This window comes from Wasmannia auropunctata, unplaced genomic scaffold (genome assembly GCF_000956235.1).
Source record: "Wasmannia auropunctata unplaced genomic scaffold, wasmannia.A_1.0 LD334294.1, whole genome shotgun sequence".
Taxonomy (NCBI): domain Eukaryota; kingdom Metazoa; phylum Arthropoda; class Insecta; order Hymenoptera; family Formicidae; genus Wasmannia; species Wasmannia auropunctata.
The window spans coordinates 9,916-29,493 of NW_012028596.1; the positions used below are offsets into that span (position 1 = coordinate 9,916).

Consider the following 19,578-nt stretch of genomic DNA (forward strand, 5'->3'; position numbering starts at 1 on the left):
CTGTATGCCATAATTAAGTGCCATAATTGATTAATGCCACATTACATAGTGACTATATGCCATAATTAAAGTGCATGAATACAAGAATAAGATACAATTATCCAAAATTCTCGATGTTTCTTTGCAATATCTTAGAGCAAAGAATTTTGATATATCTATTTTTTTCTTTACAGCACTCTGTGTTTTTCTGGAGGAAGGGGGAGATGCTAACATAACGTCAGCACCCTCATTTTTTATATTAATTTCCTGCGAATGAGTAGAATCAGTAAATTCGTGATTAGAGCAAAATTAGCGATAAATGAGCATTTAATTATGGCAGTTTAAATTTTTTTTAGTGGTAGGGTTGCTAAGTTCATAGAGATTCTTTATCTTACGCTGCTATCGAGACCTTGACGCTACAATCGGTCACTTCTTGCCCGGCCCAGCTGTTGAAAAATAATCGGCAGCTTTGCATTATCACGAGAGCCACGTATCGCATAATTTCAGACGATCCCATTCGAACTATGATCTGCGAAAAGTGTTTCTGAGTTTATAAACTTATTCTCAGCAATAATCAATAACAAGATATGTACATTACATTGCCGTTTAGGCTTATAAGGTCCAAAATTTAAATAAGTTCTAAAATTTAAATATTATTACACTCACCATTATGCATGAAGAAGTGTGCAATAAAAATCCTAATCCAACGTCGAAAAATAGAAACAACGCGATTGTAGATTCCATCATCTCTATAAATCTGGATCGATAAATATTAACAATGTAAATGAAAATTTTTTAGTGAAAGTTTAATAATAGACGGTACGTTTAAACATAGACATAGGTGAGTAAATATTGATATATATAAATAAACATGTGCTACATATTCCTGAAATAATTATTATACCAACAGTCTGATTCTTTCATGTAATTGAATGCAACGTCGAACATATTGACCGATTTCCTTGTGTATGTAATTACCATCTATCAATTGTAAATCATCGTGTATCGTTAAATTTTTCAGGCGATGACTGCAACAAGTATATCTATCTATTCTTATATATTCAATTTCTAATTCACAATTTATTATTTTTCGCGTAAATTTTACACGAAAAAAATAAGCTATTGCAGCATTGTTGCTAGCTATTGATTAATTTTATTAGCAAAATAAAATCTGCTATTTAAATAATGATTAACAAAATTTGTTACAACAAAAATCTTTTTTCCCGCGTATAATTATATCAACTAAATAATTATTTTAACTGATAGAATTTTCATTAGATATTAACCAATTCTCACCACAGTATGCCGTACATTCCGCAAATATGCTCCACCAGAAAAATGTACAATGTATCGGTAGCTACCGCAATCAAAGTACACATAACATAACCGACATATGAGATTAGCAAAATCGCGTAATAATATTTCTCTTGATCGAGAATGACAAAATCCGCGAGATGTGGCAGTTTTTTTGGTCTTGTTTCATTCAAGGGTAAGATGATGTCGAATAGAGGTGCGGTAAGAGGTATCAAAGCGTAGCACCATATAAACCCGATTACGCAAACTATAAATAGAGAAAGAAGGGGAAAAATTATATATTTTTTCTTTTTTCTAAATAAAAATTTAAGAAGCACAAAGCAATTAAATAAATAATTTTAATTGGTAAGTGTAAATTTATTAAAGCTAGTGTTTATTAGCCTTAAACTACATATTTGCGATTTCCGAGTTTTTTTTATTTTTTGTTTTATTTTACATATTTATGTTAAGATATATATTTTATAAAAATATACGTCTTTTTTAATTCATTGAGGGGAGATGTCGAACTGTCTAATAATGTTAATACTTAACCACGATATTCCAGTGCGAAATTGAATTCGTACTTGAATACGCCAACGTGAGCTTTCGACTCTTTTCGACGTGATGCGTTAAAATTTGCGTTTCCTCACTCGTCAGTAGATTGTCCCAGTCATTCTGCATATGTTGCAGAAGACCCTTAAACTAAAGCTCGTTTAAAACAAGCCGATTCGATACGACGGTAATGCTTACTATTTCGAAATTGACAGCTAAGTTGATGCTTACCATTTCAGAGTTGACAGTTAAGCTGATGATCTTCATGACACATATCACCGTGCCAGCTAGAGTTGGCATGAGCTCGAACATGCTGTCCAGATCATCCGCGTGCTTAAGCATATATGCAATCTGGTAATAAATAAGGAATTTATGACACGTTGATTATATCTCATACATATTTCTCGTGTATTCGGATAGAACGTAAACTCGCGTCTAGACGATCGCTTCTGTGACACACAAAAAGCATGACTATTATTCGAATTAGCGTATGTTAGGCAAACTTTCTTTTTAATGTAGAGCTTAATTGATATATTTTCATCAAAAATTCGTTCAATTCTAATATTACTATTATTCAGTGAACTACCTGCGGCGCGCACATTATCGTGACGCCGAATATGGCGAACGACTGAGTTAGAAGCTTCATGAAGGACGTTTGATATGGCCATAGGCCGACGAAAGACAGAAAGAACTTGTTAATCCTAAAATAGCGCGTGTCAAAGAAATCCATGGCTTTGTTACACTGTGAGTAAGAAATCCATAAATATTCGCCTCACTAGATCTCTCTTTCTCTCTCTTTTTTTTCGTCCTTTTTTTCTAAATATCTTTTTAATATTCCGTTAAAACCTTGTTCTGAGAAATATACTTAAAGGTGCTCCGTATGGCGGCGACATCAATACAGTACACGCTTTAGCTAGAAAAAAGATGAAACGTACGAAGAAATAGAATTTGTAATAATGTCTCACTGTACGTTTTAAAGCTTTGAAGACACCTCGTATTATTATTTCATGTTCTCGATGTCACGAAGTGCTCAAAAGACCGTATCGATTAACGTTCTATAGAAATTATAAGAAATAGGCATTGTAAAGTTATCGTAATGTTACTATAAAATATAGACATAGACGCAGTCGGTCTAATGATACTAGCATAATATACATGTTAATGTTTGTGTCTCTCATTTGTATAAAGAAATTCTAATAGTATAGTGTAATCAAGCAAATCGTCTCTTCGAGAAATATGATGCTGCCATGATAAACGTGTAAGTTTCGATAATGCACACCATGCGCCTTTAAATATACTCTTTAAAACGAGATTTTAATGATTTTACGAAAATTTATCGATGCGAAATAAAAGTACTTAACACATTATTTCTTAAGATACTCTATATGCATCTCTAGTTTTATAATTTTTTTGAATTGACAAAAAAATTGATTTCTGAAGCAGTGTATCGGTGTATGTCTTTAGGTAAAAATGGTTGCGCGTCACTTTTGCTAAATATTCAATTGTAGAAAAATAGATCGAGCGGGAAATAGGAAAAATAATATATATTATTGTGATAAATCCGCGAAACATTTGTGAAAATGTTTTGAAAAACGTTTACAGTGATCAGTGATTATTTAATCGATCGAGGAACACCGCCTTGGTATCGTAATAGTCTGTTACAAATTTTGACAGATCTCTTCGATTGTGTGAGAAAAAATTATGTGAAATAACATTTAAAAAATTATGAATTTTCTATAAAGCGAACAAAAATACAGCATATACGCACATTAATAAAACCTACTACAATCTAAATATTACAATCTAAATATTACAATCTAAATATTTAATAAGCTTTATGTGTTAGAAGAAAAATTAATTTCTTCTTTCACAAAATATCGAATATAAAATACATATATATTCGTATTTTTGATACGTCGCTTTATTATAATAATTACAATTGTGCTTAAGAAAACACAATGCTAACGACTGCTAATGATTTTTCTGGATAATTTGTGAAGATATACATAATTACAATAATGTTCTTATCTGACGGATAGAAAGACCGTGAAATATGACAAGGCAGTTTGCATCACCTTAAAATTGGATATTAATCTATTACAATATGTAAATATGTAAAATAACAAAAAATTTTTCATTTTATTTTCTATTTTTTTTATGTAAGTTAAACGTACCGAACTGCACATAGTCATTGACATAACGAACATCTTCCCAGCTGTGAGGGTACACGGGGTGAGACTTCTGTAAAGAAGTACTCTTAATAAACTTCTAGTTTTCATTGAAAATGTATGCCATGCTGAACCGTATCTAACAGACAAGATGGAAATTTAAATTTTTATTAACAAAATAAGTCATTTATAATTATGTAATGCTAGAAGAAACAACGCAAAAAGCATCGCTGTTCACAGATTCATTGTTTTGGTGAATGTCTTTTGCATGAGCAAGTTGTAAAAATTAACTCTTGGATTTTTATATTAATTGGCATTATATAATTTTAGCATTAATTGGTGCCACGATTTAATTTAAATGTTACAATCTTATAATTAGCAGAAAAATTATTTTAATTATAGAAAATTTAATACTATTGATAGATAGGCTTCAAATTCTCTTTAAAAATTATTTTGAAAAAATTGCGAAACAAATTTAAAAAGTAGTGATTGAAGATATTGAAAGAATATTCATCAGAAATTAAATATCACAAGATTAGGAACTTCTGTTATTTGCATCCAAAGATTCAAAAACAACAAAATCTAAAGATATACACACGAATCCTTACGCCTTATCGAATACTTCTGTGCTTTGATCTATCAGCAATTGTCCGGGAATACACATGCATATGAGATGAGTAAACACACCGCAAGTTATAAAAATATATCTTATTACCTCTTCAGTATGCTCCAGATTATTTATAAGCTGCAAAATTTAAGTATTGCGTTATAAAATATATTTTTCAGTGGAGCTATACGTATTTATGTGCTTCTTAAATGCTCACCTGTATTCCGATCACACTCAAAAGCAGCGTATTCATAGCAAGAAGAATAAATGTCGCTTGAGTGAACGTGGCGTTCAGTATCTTAACATGTCTAAAAGAGAGAGACAAGATCGGATAAAATAATTTAATATAAACAATCAAGTGAATATCGAATTAACAAATGAATGTTATCACAAGCGACAGAAATTTATCTAGTACAGACTCTAATGCAAGTTGATGTTTTTTTAAGCACGTTATCAATTCACTGTAATCATTGCCGGCAGAACCGTGTTTCTCCATCAATAGATGATAATGCGTTTTTTTGTGTATTATTTCGTTGTCGTTTGATGTGTCTATTTCGCCAGTAATACTTTCAAGACGCTGGCTTTGAAAAAGTAAATTCTTAGAAACACCGATTTGTAAAAGATATGTAATTAGAACAAGTACAATCTGTTTTAATTTTTTACTTACCTGATAGCTATAAATAGACTGCAAGCATGCAATACACATATTATATACGTGGTATCGACAGAGAATAAAATTGTTACTGTAATTACACTCAGAGCGTAAGAATGGAACAAAATTGGATAATAATACTTCTCTTTGTCCACTCTATATTCAGCCTGATACACGAATGCCAATGGCCGCGACTCATTTAGCGGATGTACGACATCCAAGATTTTTGGTATTAATGGAATTAGCAAATAAAATGTTATAATTATGATAAAATATACTGTAAAAAGAAACACACATATATATATATATATATATATAGCTTATATATTAGCTGTATTAAATGTCAAAAGAATGGTCAGAGTCTCTCTCTCTCTCTCTCTCTCAGCATATGTGTTTTATAATTCCATAAAATTTGTGTAAAAATATATGAAACTTTAAACTTTGAAAAATTAATTCTAATAAAAAAAAAAGATTTTATGTACACAAGAAAAGTTAAATATATTATTTTGGTTGTAATAATTGATGAGTCGATGACACATCACGATGTTTCTCTTTAAAGATTTAAGAACTATTTATTCTTGTACCTGCAAAATATCTTGTTACTTTTTGGCCAATACTAGCATAATATCTCAAGATATGGCGTTCTAATTCGCTATTAAAGAGCTCCCAATGTTCGTTCATAAGTTGCAATAGTCGTCCGAACTGACCAACAATATAAAAAAATAATAATAATAACAACAGCAAATACCGCACAATACACATTACCGATTCGTCGATTTGACAACTCACTTTGTGATTATTTACAGCGATATTAATTAACTTTGTGCTAGCACTCAAAAGCATAACAAGGGTAATTATACACTCAACGGTAACATTCATGTCACCCCAAGTGTCGTATAATAGAAGTACCTAAAAGTTAGCGATTATATCGGCAATATAAAAGCGCAAGCAAATGACAAATATACTTTCTATTAAAAAGAAAGAATTGAATTTACTTCAACAAAATTTGCATCTCGCGTAATTAATACGATATGTATACCTGAGTTACGAAGGTAGAATAGTGCACCGTTGATAAAAGGCACGGTATCAGCACTTTCAGTACTCTCCGCTGATACGGCCAGCCGCCGATTCGCGACAAAAAGAATTTATTGGTAGCATAGTATTTTTCCATTTCCGGATTCATGTCGTACGCGGGTTATTGTGCAAATGTACCATCGCGAGACAGCGTGCCCCTTGTTAAATGTATGGTATGAGAAGAAAGTGACATAGACGAGAAGAACACATATGATTACGATAATATTGGATTGTCAGTTCGAACAATACCGGATTGTCAGGCGTATACAAGCCGTGAAAGGTACTCGGTACATATTAAATTGATCGATGTTGGGGATGTTGCGTGCTATGTAATTTGCAACAGAACTTTGGTCACCTCGTACGTAGAAATTACAAATTGTCTACGAAGTGAGTTACGAGGTAAAAATATTTTTATTTCTCGCAGAGAGAAAAGCGATTTCATTGTTAGATATGCATGAGACGTGTTACTTAATAAATATATTGAAATACGGGATGCAAATGATGCAACTGACCATCGACGCATATTTTATCGGCGGATTCGTGGGTTTTAACACGGCTGTGAACTAATCTACATTACAGTATTAATAAGCAAGTCGCAGTGCATTCGATTTAAGCGTGCGGACCAATTAGTGCTTTTCAATAAGATTAATTAGGAGCTTTGATAAGAGAGAAGAAGGAAATTCTGTATTATCATATTTTAAAAAAGTAAGGTTAAAAAGTAACTTAAGAGACATAAAAATATAGACTATACCTAAGCAATTTATATAGATTGCATAATTTGTGACAATCTCGATTATTCATTCATTTTGTTTTTATTTTTGTATTTTTAATTGGGAAACTTTTAACTACTACAATTATCTCTATTTTATCTTTAAATACAATTTTTTATTTTGGATATTTTTATTATTCTTCTCATTTTATCAATTAGATACATCAGAATTTTGAAGAAAACTGCGATGTTATGTTTAACAGATATGTTAAGTATCAATGTATAATATAGGCATTGAATAAGTATTTGTTTAACAAATCATATTTTTATTTGCATAAAGGTGCATGAGACGTCAGTTATTTATTATGAAAAATTGCAAATACTTATCGGAAAGATACCAACACCATGAAGTAAGACATTGCCGTCTGTACTATCTAAAGAAATAGAAATTATTACGGTGTTTACAAGTATACTTATATATAGCATCGTATACGGTAAATTTCTTTTTTATTATTTGTACCGTGCAAAAGTTCTCCAGTGACATTACGAATTGTTTTCCAGCCATTATCTTGCACGGTATACGGCTTCTTATTAAGATCAGTACAATGTCCTTCTGTATCTGGACAGGCATATTGTACCAGAAGCATGAATACCTGCAAATCTGGAGCTTTTAATATCCGATGTATCCGCGGCAATGCATCCGCGCTCCGATTCTCACTTACGTTGATTCATGAACGTTCGAGCTTTGATCCAGCAGAAATTGCGCCATTAAGCTAAGAAAGAACAAGTGGGTCAGTTGGCCACATATGAACATAATGCACATCGCCATCCCGTCCCATTGGAACAACCTGCTCACTAGCTGGAGGAGAAGAGAGAGAGAGAGAGAGAGAAAGAGAGAGAGTGAGGAGTGAGACATGTCCACTATATAAAATTATTTTTTCACTTCAGACTTACTTGAACTGCCGAGATACTTATTACGACTAGGTTCATGCCCAATATGGCGAGGAAACACCACGTGTAAATGCAGTGTAACAGTTGCACACAGCTAATTAACGAAAAATATATAATTTAAAATGTATTTAAGAAATTTAAATTAATGTCGTATTGCAAAAATATACGTTACTGCATATAGAATATCCTTTGTAATTTTTAAACGTATATTTTTATAGAATATTTTATATTTTCTATCGAGATTAATGATTGTATGTATACAGCGTATTTTATTAAATGTGTCTTACTTAAATTACAAATTCTTTAACTAATCTTTTCTCTTTGTAAAAAGAAGATGCGTCTAATAAGGAACATCCTTTGTATGAATGTATATACCAACTGTATTGCTCTTTGATGATTAATGACGCATTCTCTCACGGCAGCAGTTTGTTCCTTTAATTTTAGCTGCTGGTTTTCATATTTCACATAGCATTTAACATTATAATTATAATCCTCTAGAGATTGCATGACATGTTTTCTGATTGAATCGGCAACGTGCTCCAATTTATGTCTACGGGTCAAACGATTATTTTATCTTTCATGCGTGAATGTTTTACATATTTATCTTGGAGAAATAAAAAAAGTATTTTAGGTGTAAATAAGTTTATCTAAATAACATAACTATTTTCTCTAGAATTGCACGATCTCTTAAAATCTTGATCTTTCGATCTCGTGAGAGAGGCTTTTTTTTTAGTAAAACTAAACTTTTATTTTCTTTAATTATTTTTGAAGAAGACAACTATTTAACATTTTCATCTAGCTTGTCTCTCAGATCGCCGCGGATTGTCGGTTGTGAGGTAATGTACAGTAATGTCGCCGCCTGCGATGAACTGCAAACTGACGGGATTATCTCAGGGTGCTCACCTCACTATCGCAAACAAGCAGCAACTGTGAACGGTAAGCGTAACGTACATCAGATCGGCGCCAATGATATTCAACATAGTCGCCGTCGACGTCGTACTGCTGTGCAGCCACAGCCACAGCCAGTGAGTCTGAACGTCAATCCCGTAATCGAGGTCGTAGGCCAGGCTCCTCTCGCGCGTTTCGTTGTGGGGTAAGATGACGTCCAGCAACGGCGAGATCATCGGCATCATGATAAAACACATGAGTCCGTTACACAACATAGCTGAAAAGGCAGGTGTAACAATACACGTACACTACACATACGTTCGCTACGCCCTCCGCAGCCGCGAATCCTTCATACTTGAGTAAATGATGCACAACGTTCTTGCCTTCGACGTGTAATTCACTAAAATCTTATACTCCTCCGTCGTCGGATTTATTTTCCAGTCCGTCTCAATCTGGTGCAGCAGCTCTTTCACCTGAAAACCGGCATTTCATGAAGAAGACGCGCGGCTTTAATCGATTTGTTAACGCATTTATACGCCGTATCATACTTTCTATTCGACGTTCTACATCACGAGCGAGCGAGATCACCTAAGGACAATGAACGTGTAAAACGATAACGATATAATTAATACCTCCGATTCAAATCGTACGCTGGTCATTACTTTAGCCGTGCTCACTAAAATGATCACGATAGGAGGTAAACACATGCACATGGCGTCGATGTCCTCTCCCCACACGTCGTACAGTCTCTTCGCCTACATCGATAATATAGGAATAATAAATTTGAATATTTCTTCGTCGTATCTTTTAAGCGAATCGTTAACACTGTTGAATTCATGGAATTAACTCGCGCGAAATCTCGCCGAATCTTTCTCAATATTGAGTTAAGATAATACTTTATACGCGCAGTCGTTCGTACAAAACGCTACATGTTTCCTTTACCTGAGGCGGAACAAACGTGAACATTACGAACATGCTGACCGATTGGATGATCTTTTTTCTAAACTGCGACTGATACGGCCAAATACCGACCATCGAGGCGAACAGTTTCGTTACACTGTAATAGCGCGTGTCGAACACACTCATGTTAATTCGCCAACGTATTGGAAATTTGTGGGGGGGAAGAAGTGCACGAAGGGGGACGAGATGCATCGGCGAGAGGGACTCGGCTTTATTGTTAGTTGTACAGAAATCGTCAACTGACAATACGCACGTGTCCCCATCGCGTCATCTTGACAAGCTGTACTTATTGTTAGCGGAAAATTGCATGATCCGAAATGAATATGAATTTATCATGCTCCAACAAGGTATGAAAATAACAAAGCGGGAGAAACGGATAAAAAAATACATATGTATAACCGGAATAGATATTTCTAATACATAAGTAAGGAGAAGTATAGTCACTTTTGAGGAATTCAAGGAAGAAACTCTAATTCTGAGAGACCGTGCGCAGTTCAGTTTTCAATAAAGGATTTTATAGTATAGAGAAAGAATTGCCGATTAAGTCTCGCTGTGTGAGATGCAATAACACGCGTGAGTACACAGTTCTGCAAGGAATTTAATTGTACCTTCTTAATATTAAAAATAAGGTTGAACAATTTCAGGAAGCTGCCGATTGTAATGATCGATGAATAAACCGTGGACGCGTCATGCATATGTACGAGACGTATACGGGATGTAGTAATCAAGTTTGACACTTTCGATATTCGAGTAATGATACATTGTCAGTTAGCCGTCCAGGTATCCGTTTGTTTGGAGGAGCCGTTCGACCAACGGAAGCCCGTGGCGTTATCGATTCGAGCGTACGAGATGATTAGCGCTTTTTCGATGCGGTAGTTTATAAATTCAAGACTTTGACAAGAAAGCCAAGTTATACTTACAACCAAGCTATGCTTTATCGTGTCTCTTTTTTTTTTTACAGAATTTAGAAAATCACGAGAATTTAGAAAATGAATTGGAAATGAACAGTTTATTTGTAAGTTGCATAATTACGATAATCTTATTACTTTGTATTTATTTTTTTATTAATTAATTGGAACTTCTAAGTTTTTTATCTTCTCTTACCCCTTGCTTAGTCTACAGAACAAATTTTCAATCCTGAATGTCTTAATTATTCTTTATTTTATTAACGTTTACATAAGAATTATGAAGGAAATTAATGATAATTATATCTTACAATCAGACAAGTGTATTAAATATCAATATATGTATAAATATTGTAGTAATTAAAATACTAATATTAAATAATAAATAAATTTAAATTTTATTTAATAAATTATATTTTTATTTAGTCCGAAGATGTATAAAAAAACATTAGTTATTTTAATGCAAAAATACTTATCGAAAAGATACCAACGCCGTAAAATTTCTTGGAAAATCCATTTGCACTATCTGAAGAAAGAGAGAGATTATTGAGCTTACAATATCTAATGACATATTTTTATCGTAAACATTGGTACTATATAAAAGTTGCTTAGATGTAAATAGGTTTTCAGTCATCTTATCTTGTTTGGTGATATCACTTCTTATTAAGATAAGTATAATGTATCCTTCTGAATTTTGATTCTGAATCTTGTACATTATTCCAATAAACAAAATCTTAGGAATATACTAGCGATTTGCCAGCAAGTTGAATTAGCATAATATTGCAGCGGATTGACATTAACTGCATTTTCATTAAGTTCATGATCTGCCAGTAGATTCTGACAACATAATCTGATAGTAGATTGCAGAAACCAAGCAAAATCTATCATTTTGCGATCATTTAAATAGAACGTATGACAGATTTCGCTCAATTTTTGCAGTCCATCTGCCGTCATATTCTATTAGGAAATTCTATTCTGTTTCTACTGACGTTTTATCGACAAAATTTGTTGATAAAATTTGTCGATTCATAAACTTTCGATTTTTATTATAGTACAGACCATGAAATTTTTGGGCTATATCTATAGGAAAGACGTTTATCCATGTTCGGGTATAACTTATACACTTTTGTACATAATTTCACTGAAAAGATTGTGATATATGTTTTTTCTAATCCAATCGAGTTATGTCACATTTTTTTATATTAATAACTTTCCATTTTCGCACGCATTTGCTACTTTTTTTTTTATTTGCTATTTATTATTTAGAACAGCTCCATTTCGCGAACACGTGGCTAATACTGTCGTATCGCGCACGTGTCGAACGCATTGCACTCGCAAATTGTTCGAGCGATAAACTATTTCCGCGTAGTGTAAAAGAGTCGATCGTGGAATCAATTGTTACGATGAAAAGGGTTTCAGGTGCGTGCAAATAATTGCGCACTATATGCCATGATGGCGTAATGACGAACGTTCATCCTGCGACACAAGGAATTGTTAATGTCCCGGCGCTTCGCTTGGTGGCGAGCGTATACGCAGAGTAAAGCAAGTATCATTGATGTAGTTCGCATTTCTAGTATTTCTAAGAATGACCGAGCGAAAGGACATTTGGCAAAGTCGGTATTACGCGATTCCTAGATTATACATGACGTTAGCAGGACTATGGCCGTACCAACCGATTCACAATAGATATCTGCATTTTGTACCAACATTTACGATCTGTTCGATCATCCTTATACCCATGGTAGTACATAATCGAGAAATTTATTTGAGAGGAATTAACGATCGAGAGGAATTAACATGAACCTTAGGAAAGTTTTTATTTTCTTCGTGTTAACATTTTTCATATAAAATCAATATTTTTTTTTATTTTTATATTGCGAATTTAATATATTATAGAATTTACGACACGTTCTTTGAATCGCACGACAGTGCTCAATTATTAATCAGCTTGTTTCACACGAAAATATATTATCTTTCTTTTTAACGAGAAATATTTTGAGTTTTTCTAGCTTTTAAGTACATATTAATTATCACTGTCAATGTTTTATAACATTGATATCAATATTTTACACAGCTACTGTATGTCCACATTGCCATGACGGATCTCGATGATCTATTCGAGTGTATGCCAACGATACTAATCACGATAATATTCAGCTTTAAATTAGCGAGCTTGATGGCAAACAGTGAGAAAGTAAATAATGCGACTATAATACATAATTTTATTAATACGATTAACGTCACGTAGTCAAATTCTCAATAGCCGATAATAAATATCATTGTTATCATCGTGAAAAAGAGACGGGATGTGTTTGTAGATAAAAGCTTGTCTTAAGACGATAGAGGACGATTGGCTGTCGTTAAATACGGACAGCGAGAGAGCTATTCTGCAACGACATACTGTATATGGTCAATACCTGACTATATTTTACGCAGGTGCGTGAAAAAGAAGTTGAACTAAGTTTTGGGTAGAAAAATTCTTGGCGGAAGGAGGATGGGGGGGGGGGGGGAGAAGTGCACGAGAGAGTTGAAAGTTTGCTAGAAAACTCTTTTCCAGTAACTTAATCGAACCTTTCAGCGACGATCGTTCCATAAAATCACGTCTTTCCAGCCTTTATGGTGACGACGGGATTGCTGTACATGTTCAAGTCAATTGTGTTAATAATGATAGAGGATACGTCGAACTCGACCAGACTGGCCGTAACGAAACTACCCTTCCGCGTGGAATACGGCTACAAGATAGATCAGTACTTCTACCCGATACTGATTCATTCTTACCTGACCGTCTACTCTCACGTGACCGCCACGATCGCTGCTGATACCTTTTACTTCGCTTTGATCCAGCACGCCTGCGGGATGTTCTCGGTCGTCGGGTAAGAGTATCAGGAAAGATGTTTTAAAAATCTGAGGTAACACAGGCAAACGTTGAGTTCGAGCATTTTGATGTGTGTGACATCATCTATTTCGGTCCTCCTTGTATTCTCCTCGATCTCAATTTCGATTGAAATTTAAATTTGACGATCGCGATCCCGCGATCTGAAAATATAATTTGCCAAGAATGTTATGATTTTAGCGGCTTCCAGACACATGCTGGAACATATTGGCGAGGATATCGATGCAAATTTTGATCTGAAGCCTAACAAGATTAATGACGTAAATTACTACAAAGCTTTCAATTGCTTACGCAAGCATCTGCATGTAATAGAGTGCGTGTTATATTTTATTTTAACAATATTGTTCGTGTTCTGTCGTTTGTAACTCAAATTTCGTCGCAGATTCGCGGAACTGATCGAGTCCACGTTTACAAATATATTTCTAGTCAGCGTTAGTTTAAATATGATTGGTGGCAGTATATGTGGTATTCAGGTATGCGCACTGATTTCGTTATGTTGAAGATTGTTGCAGCGAACGAGAAGATTTTTTTAATGAGAATTAACATTTTGAAAGTACTAGCTATTTATTATCTTCCGATTCGGATGTTTTTTTTTCTCAAATCATTGATAACTCTTTATATAATTTATATAATTTAATAATACGGAGAAAATACGAGAGAAAATGTATGTTTCAGGTGTTAATGAATCTAAACGATGCGAAGGACATAGTAGCGCCCCTCGCTATCTACGTTGCTCAACTCACCCATCTTTTTTTTCAATTTTGGCAGGCTCAGTTTATTGGATTACAGCGTCGTTCCGTACGATTCGATGTAAGAAATCACAAATTCTTTCAGAGCTCAATTTCAGAATTCTTGTTATCTTTCGAAACGTTGACGTTCCAAAAGTCGAAAAGAGGAACTGTAAACATGAACGAATTTCTTAGTTTTACCAGTATATTTATTAATCACGATTTGAATCATAGTTGCAGGGCAAATTGGTATTACACCTCGGAAAGATGTAGAAAACTTTTGCTCCTAATCATGAATAGAACCATATTACCATGCAGAATAACTGCTGGCAAAGTGGCGACTCTGTCCATTGAAAGTTTCGGCGTGGTAAATAAAATCTTATTGTTTGATAGATTTTTCAGCTCTTCTTTGCAACTTTGGTCTTAAGATGTACTTCGTGATTTTATTCCTTCGAAGGTTCTGAAAACGTCGATGTCCTATTTCACGATGCTGCGCTCCTTCCATTGACAGTTTCAACACGTGCGTGTGCAGAGCAGTTCGTTAAAAAAAATTCTACAAGCCACGTGAATCGTCAGTGATACATTTACGCGACGATTGACCCGAGTTATTTTAACTGTCAAAAAAATCGAAAATACAAGATTTTATCTCCAACAAATCTCGTACCGTTTTTTTTTATCGCACTCAAGAATTGTGAGCACTGTAATTCAATAGAGAAACGCCGCACAATTCCTCTTTCGCCAATAATCGACTCAAATTGTCCAGAAATAAAATTCTCCTAGACGCAACTTAATAACTCAATTTAACTATCAGCTTTGTTCGATGCACGGCAAGAACGCAATTGATTCCGAGCATTATAGCGAGATACGCAGTTAGTTGTCACGCTTCGCGAAACCGCGATCGAAAGGCGCAGTTGCATAGTAGCAACTGAGAGGGGTAACTATAATTGTACGCCGCTGGAAATAATTGCGTAATGTCATAATTACGGCCATGCAGTGTGTCGCGACACAAGGAATTGATAATAGCCGTTCTCGCGCAGCTTGCCGAGTGACGAGTATTCACAAGGAATCGTTGATAGCTCGCGTAGTCCTGAAAATGGACGAGCGAAAGAACATTTGGCAAAGTCGCTTTTATATAGTTCCTAGAGCGTACATGAGCATGGTAGGAATATGGCCCTATCATGCGTTTCGCGACAGGTGTCTTCTCTTTGTACCGATGTTTACGTTTTCCATCACCATTCTTGTACCTCAAGTACGTACAGGTCACAAATTATATCCCAGCAGCGTACTAGTCTCATCCGGATGTATTAATAGATATGTTTACATTAGATTATACATTAATTAAGTATAATGTATATAATATATTTTTTATATTATATATCTTTTAAAATATAATACACATTCTGCATTATTGACGTAATAGCTACTGTATCTTCTAATCGCCGCGGCGGATCTCGACGATGTGTTCTCGTGCACCCCGTCGATATGGATCACCATAATATTCAGCTTCAAATTAGGGTGGTTGATGGTAAACAACAAGAAAGTACGTGACAATCGCACATGAGTCCAATGATGCTGTTAGCATGATAGAAATTTTGGTCGAAGTTTGTTAATGGGAAATTTTAGGGTTGATCTTTCATCGATATTCCGTGTGTATATGTTCGCGTGTCGGTTTTCTTCTTATCTTTTTATATAGATGCAATTCTTAATTCTGGTACGGTATAATCGACGTCGCGAAAAAGACGTGCCTTAATTATATTTACAGTTGAAGACCTGTCTTAAAACGATGGAGGACGACTGGTTGTCGTTGAATACGGATGTAGAAAGGTCCATTCTACGACGGCACACCGCGTACGGGCGGTACATCACTCTGACATACGGAGGTACGTCGGTGAAGAAATTTTGACGCACTTCTCGAAACCCACACAGCCGAAGCACCCTCGGTGCACGCTCGGTCTAACGCTTACGTAACTCGATTTCCAGTCTTCATGCAGTGCGTGGCAATTCTTCTCATAGCGAAGTCGGTCGTGGTGATGCTGCTGGAGGATACCTCGGACGCGACGGTATCCTCCCTGGTGGCGGAATCGAAGCTACCCCTGCGCGTGGAATACGGCGAGACGTTAGACCAGCACCTGTATCCGATGGCGGTACACTGTTACCTAGCCGTGTTCTCCCACATAAGCATCACGATCGCGGTCGATTCCTGCTACATCGCTCTGATCCGGCACGCGTGCGGGATGTTCGCGATCGTTGGGTAAGGGTATCATCGCTCGAGATTGATAAATTAGAAATCGAAATATGATGAGAAGGGTGAACGTGTGAGACCTGGTTTATGCTTCGGTCTTAATCCTAAAATCCTTAGATGTCAGCCAATAGAGCTGCATGCCCTAACCAAAGTCGGTATTTTCACTCTCTAAATCTGAATCAGTGGAAAAGTACTGAAAAATCACTGATTGAGTCAGTACCTGTAATCTAACTATAATTTCACTGTTAATCAGCTATAATTAAACTATTAATATTAATCTGTAATTTCACTGATTTACCAGTGACATACTTGGGACTGATGCATGCAATGAATAACCATTGATAATCAGTGACTATGCACTGATTCATATTTAGAGAGTATTCGTTGAATTTTAGGATTTTAAGATTAAGACCGAAGCATAAAGGCCTGAACGGTATACCGCGTCCATCCGTTCGACTTGTGCGAGTACATACATTCTAATAACTTCGTCGTCCATCCCGATCTCGGCCTCGAACCCAGCCCGAATGACAAAGCGGCTGGTTTCGATCTCGCCCAGGAGCATTATCATTTGGGCGGCTTTCCAGACACACGCTGGAACACATCGGCAAAGACAGCGATGGCAATTTCGAACTGAAACCCGACAAGGTAAAAGACGTCAATTACAACAGAGCTTTGGGCTGCCTGCGCAAGCATCTGCATGTGATACAGTGCGTGTTACTGGCTGCGTAGAGACATACTGCACACAACTTTACGTCTCCGTGTTACCTTTTTAATCGCGTTGAGCCTTTTTCGCGATTTCGCAGATTCGCGGAACTGATCGAGTCTACGTTCACAAATATATTCCTGGTCAGCGTTTGCCTGAACATGATTGGCGGCAGTATGATCGGCATACAGGTATGAGAATTTGTTTCGTGCTACATCTCGCAGTAAAATTTTCCGCCAAAGAGAATTTTGCAATCGACGAAAAGTCAATCTTTGACAGAGATAATTTGTATCTCGTGAAAATTTTTGAAATCATTCTGAAATCAGTTATACTTCAGGTGGTCTTGAACTTGAACAACGCGAAGGATATCGTAGAACCCTTTGCTATCTATATCGCTCAACTCATTCATCTCTTCCTACAATTCTGGCCAGCTCAATTTCTATTAGATTACAGCATCCTTCCGTACGAGTCGATGTAAGAACATAATTTCTTTTAGCGCATTATACAATTATCGTAATTTTTCTGGGCATGATACACGTAATTCGTAATCATTTTTTCAATTTTTTTTCACAAACACGATAATGATAATAACATTTTTTAGCTTTATTATATACTTACTTCTTCCTAATCAAGAAGGACCTTGAAATAATTTCCGATCGTTGTAGTTGTAGATCAAATTGGTATTACACTTCGGGGAGATGTCGAAAACTTCTTTTTTTAATTATGAATAGAAGCGTGTTACCATGTAGAATAACTGCTGGCAAAGTCGTGCCTTTGACTATTGCAAACTTTGGCACGGTAAGCAAATTGCACTATATTGCAATACTACTATTTACGATTCTATATCCTTATAATCGTAATCTCTTTCTGTGTTCAAAAAGAACTTTGATTTAATTTCTCCTAAAGGTTCTGAAAACAATGATGTCTTATTTTACGATGCTGCGTTCTTTCAATTGACGACTTCAACGCATTTCTGCAGTTTTTTAATAAAATTGTAAAATTCATTTACTCAACATTTACTCGTGGTTTGTCAATTTCAGCAAGCGATCGGTCTGGGTTACTTTAAAGAAATCGAAAATACGACGAAATATATTATACGCCAATAGATCTTACATCTCTTTTATTACAAATGACTTAATATATTAAAAAGACTTAGAAAGTATCGTACGATTTTTTTTATAATAATTGCCTAGGAAGAAAATTTTTGTAGTCACAACTTGAAAATGTGTATATACATATAAAAGATTGTATAGCGATATCTAAAATTGATTTTTTTTTTATCTAGAAATGATGTCTTACCTATATGTGATTTTATATATGATTTTATTCTTTTAAAAAAATTTCAAAAAACTTTGATATTTTCATGATGCTGCGCTCCTTTTATTAATAATTTTTTTTTCCATGCGTGCAGGCCAGACTGTGAAAATTCTAAAAGTCATCCGCACGTGAATTATTATAATACATTTACATGACAATTGATGATTTGACAATTTTATTTTAATTGTCAAAAATACCGAAAATACAAGATTTGACGCCAATAAATCTCGTACCTTTTTTTTTATTGCAATTAAAAATTGTGAACGTTATAATTCAGAAGAGAAATACCGCACAATTTATTTTGCAATAATCGATCCAAAATTAAAATTCTCATAGGAACTTGATAACTTAATTTATTATCAGCTTTTTTCCATAAACGGTAATAGTTCTATTGATTCCAAACACATCGTATAGTTACTATAATTAATTATCACTTTCGCGAAACTGCAATCACAAGACACAGTTGCATAGTTACAACTATGAAGGGTGACATAATTGTATGTCGCTGGAAATAATTGCGTACTCATTTCGTAGTAGGTATCGTAAGTACCGCCGTGAAATTACTACGACACAAAGAACTGATAGCTGTTCTCGAAACTTCCCATGTGATGAGAGTTTTCACAAGGAATCGTTGATAATTCGTAGTTTTAATGTGAAAATGCACGAGCGAAAGAACATTTGGCAAAGCTGTCACTTTTACATATACATAGTTCCTAGACTATCCTAGAAGTTCGAAAAGATAGAAGATAGTCTTATACTTATATCATATATTTCGTAAATGACAAGTGTTTACAGATTCGCATAACATACGGAATATAAAAGAAAGCATCTCTCCGGAGAGAAACGACAAGCAACGCGGCTTTAAAAATGTAAAAGAAAAAGGATTGAAATACAGGCAGGTTAATCGCTCACTTTTTCTTCGGCGCAATTACGATACTGTTGCCGAATGGGGGATGA

General features: G+C 35.0%; 2 protein-coding genes and 1 pseudogene across 3 annotated transcripts; 2 read left to right on the forward strand and 1 right to left on the reverse strand.

The window, feature by feature from the left end:
* Positions 1-398: 398 nt before the first annotated feature.
* LOC105458816 lies at positions 399-10,151 on the reverse strand. 2 transcript variants are annotated; one of them, XM_011704374.1, is made up of 17 exons: positions 9,816-10,151; positions 9,506-9,628; positions 9,229-9,346; positions 8,889-9,150; positions 8,361-8,535; positions 7,989-8,079; positions 5,267-5,528; positions 5,019-5,180; positions 4,817-4,907; positions 4,601-4,737; positions 3,999-4,131; positions 2,056-2,175; positions 1,825-1,974; positions 1,276-1,540; positions 884-1,007; positions 646-736; positions 399-508 (listed from the first exon to the last, which is right to left on the reverse strand). In XM_011704374.1, exons 1-14 carry the CDS (start codon positions 10,023-10,025, stop codon positions 1,532-1,534), a joined length of 2,043 nt encoding a protein of 680 aa, XP_011702676.1. In that variant the 5' UTR covers positions 10,026-10,151; the 3' UTR covers positions 399-508; positions 646-736; positions 884-1,007; positions 1,276-1,531. The 2 variants fall into 2 exon arrangements, with proteins under 2 accessions (XP_011702676.1, XP_011702677.1); XM_011704375.1 differs by lacking the exons at positions 399-508; positions 646-736; positions 884-1,007; ... (1 more) ...; positions 1,825-1,974; positions 2,056-2,175 and adding an exon at positions 3,720-3,899.
* A 2,621-nt stretch (positions 10,152-12,772) lies between these two features.
* Positions 12,773-15,165, forward strand: LOC105458817 (annotated as a pseudogene).
* A 287-nt stretch (positions 15,166-15,452) lies between these two features.
* On the forward strand, positions 15,453-18,411 carry LOC105458828. The gene is made up of 9 exons (XM_011704395.1): positions 15,453-15,608; positions 15,780-15,899; positions 16,122-16,239; positions 16,340-16,610; positions 17,186-17,308; positions 17,405-17,495; positions 17,642-17,778; positions 17,970-18,102; positions 18,211-18,411. Exons 1-9 carry the CDS (start codon positions 15,453-15,455, stop codon positions 18,259-18,261), a joined length of 1,200 nt encoding a protein of 399 aa, XP_011702697.1. The 3' UTR covers positions 18,262-18,411.
* Positions 18,412-19,578: the final 1,167 nt, after the last annotated feature.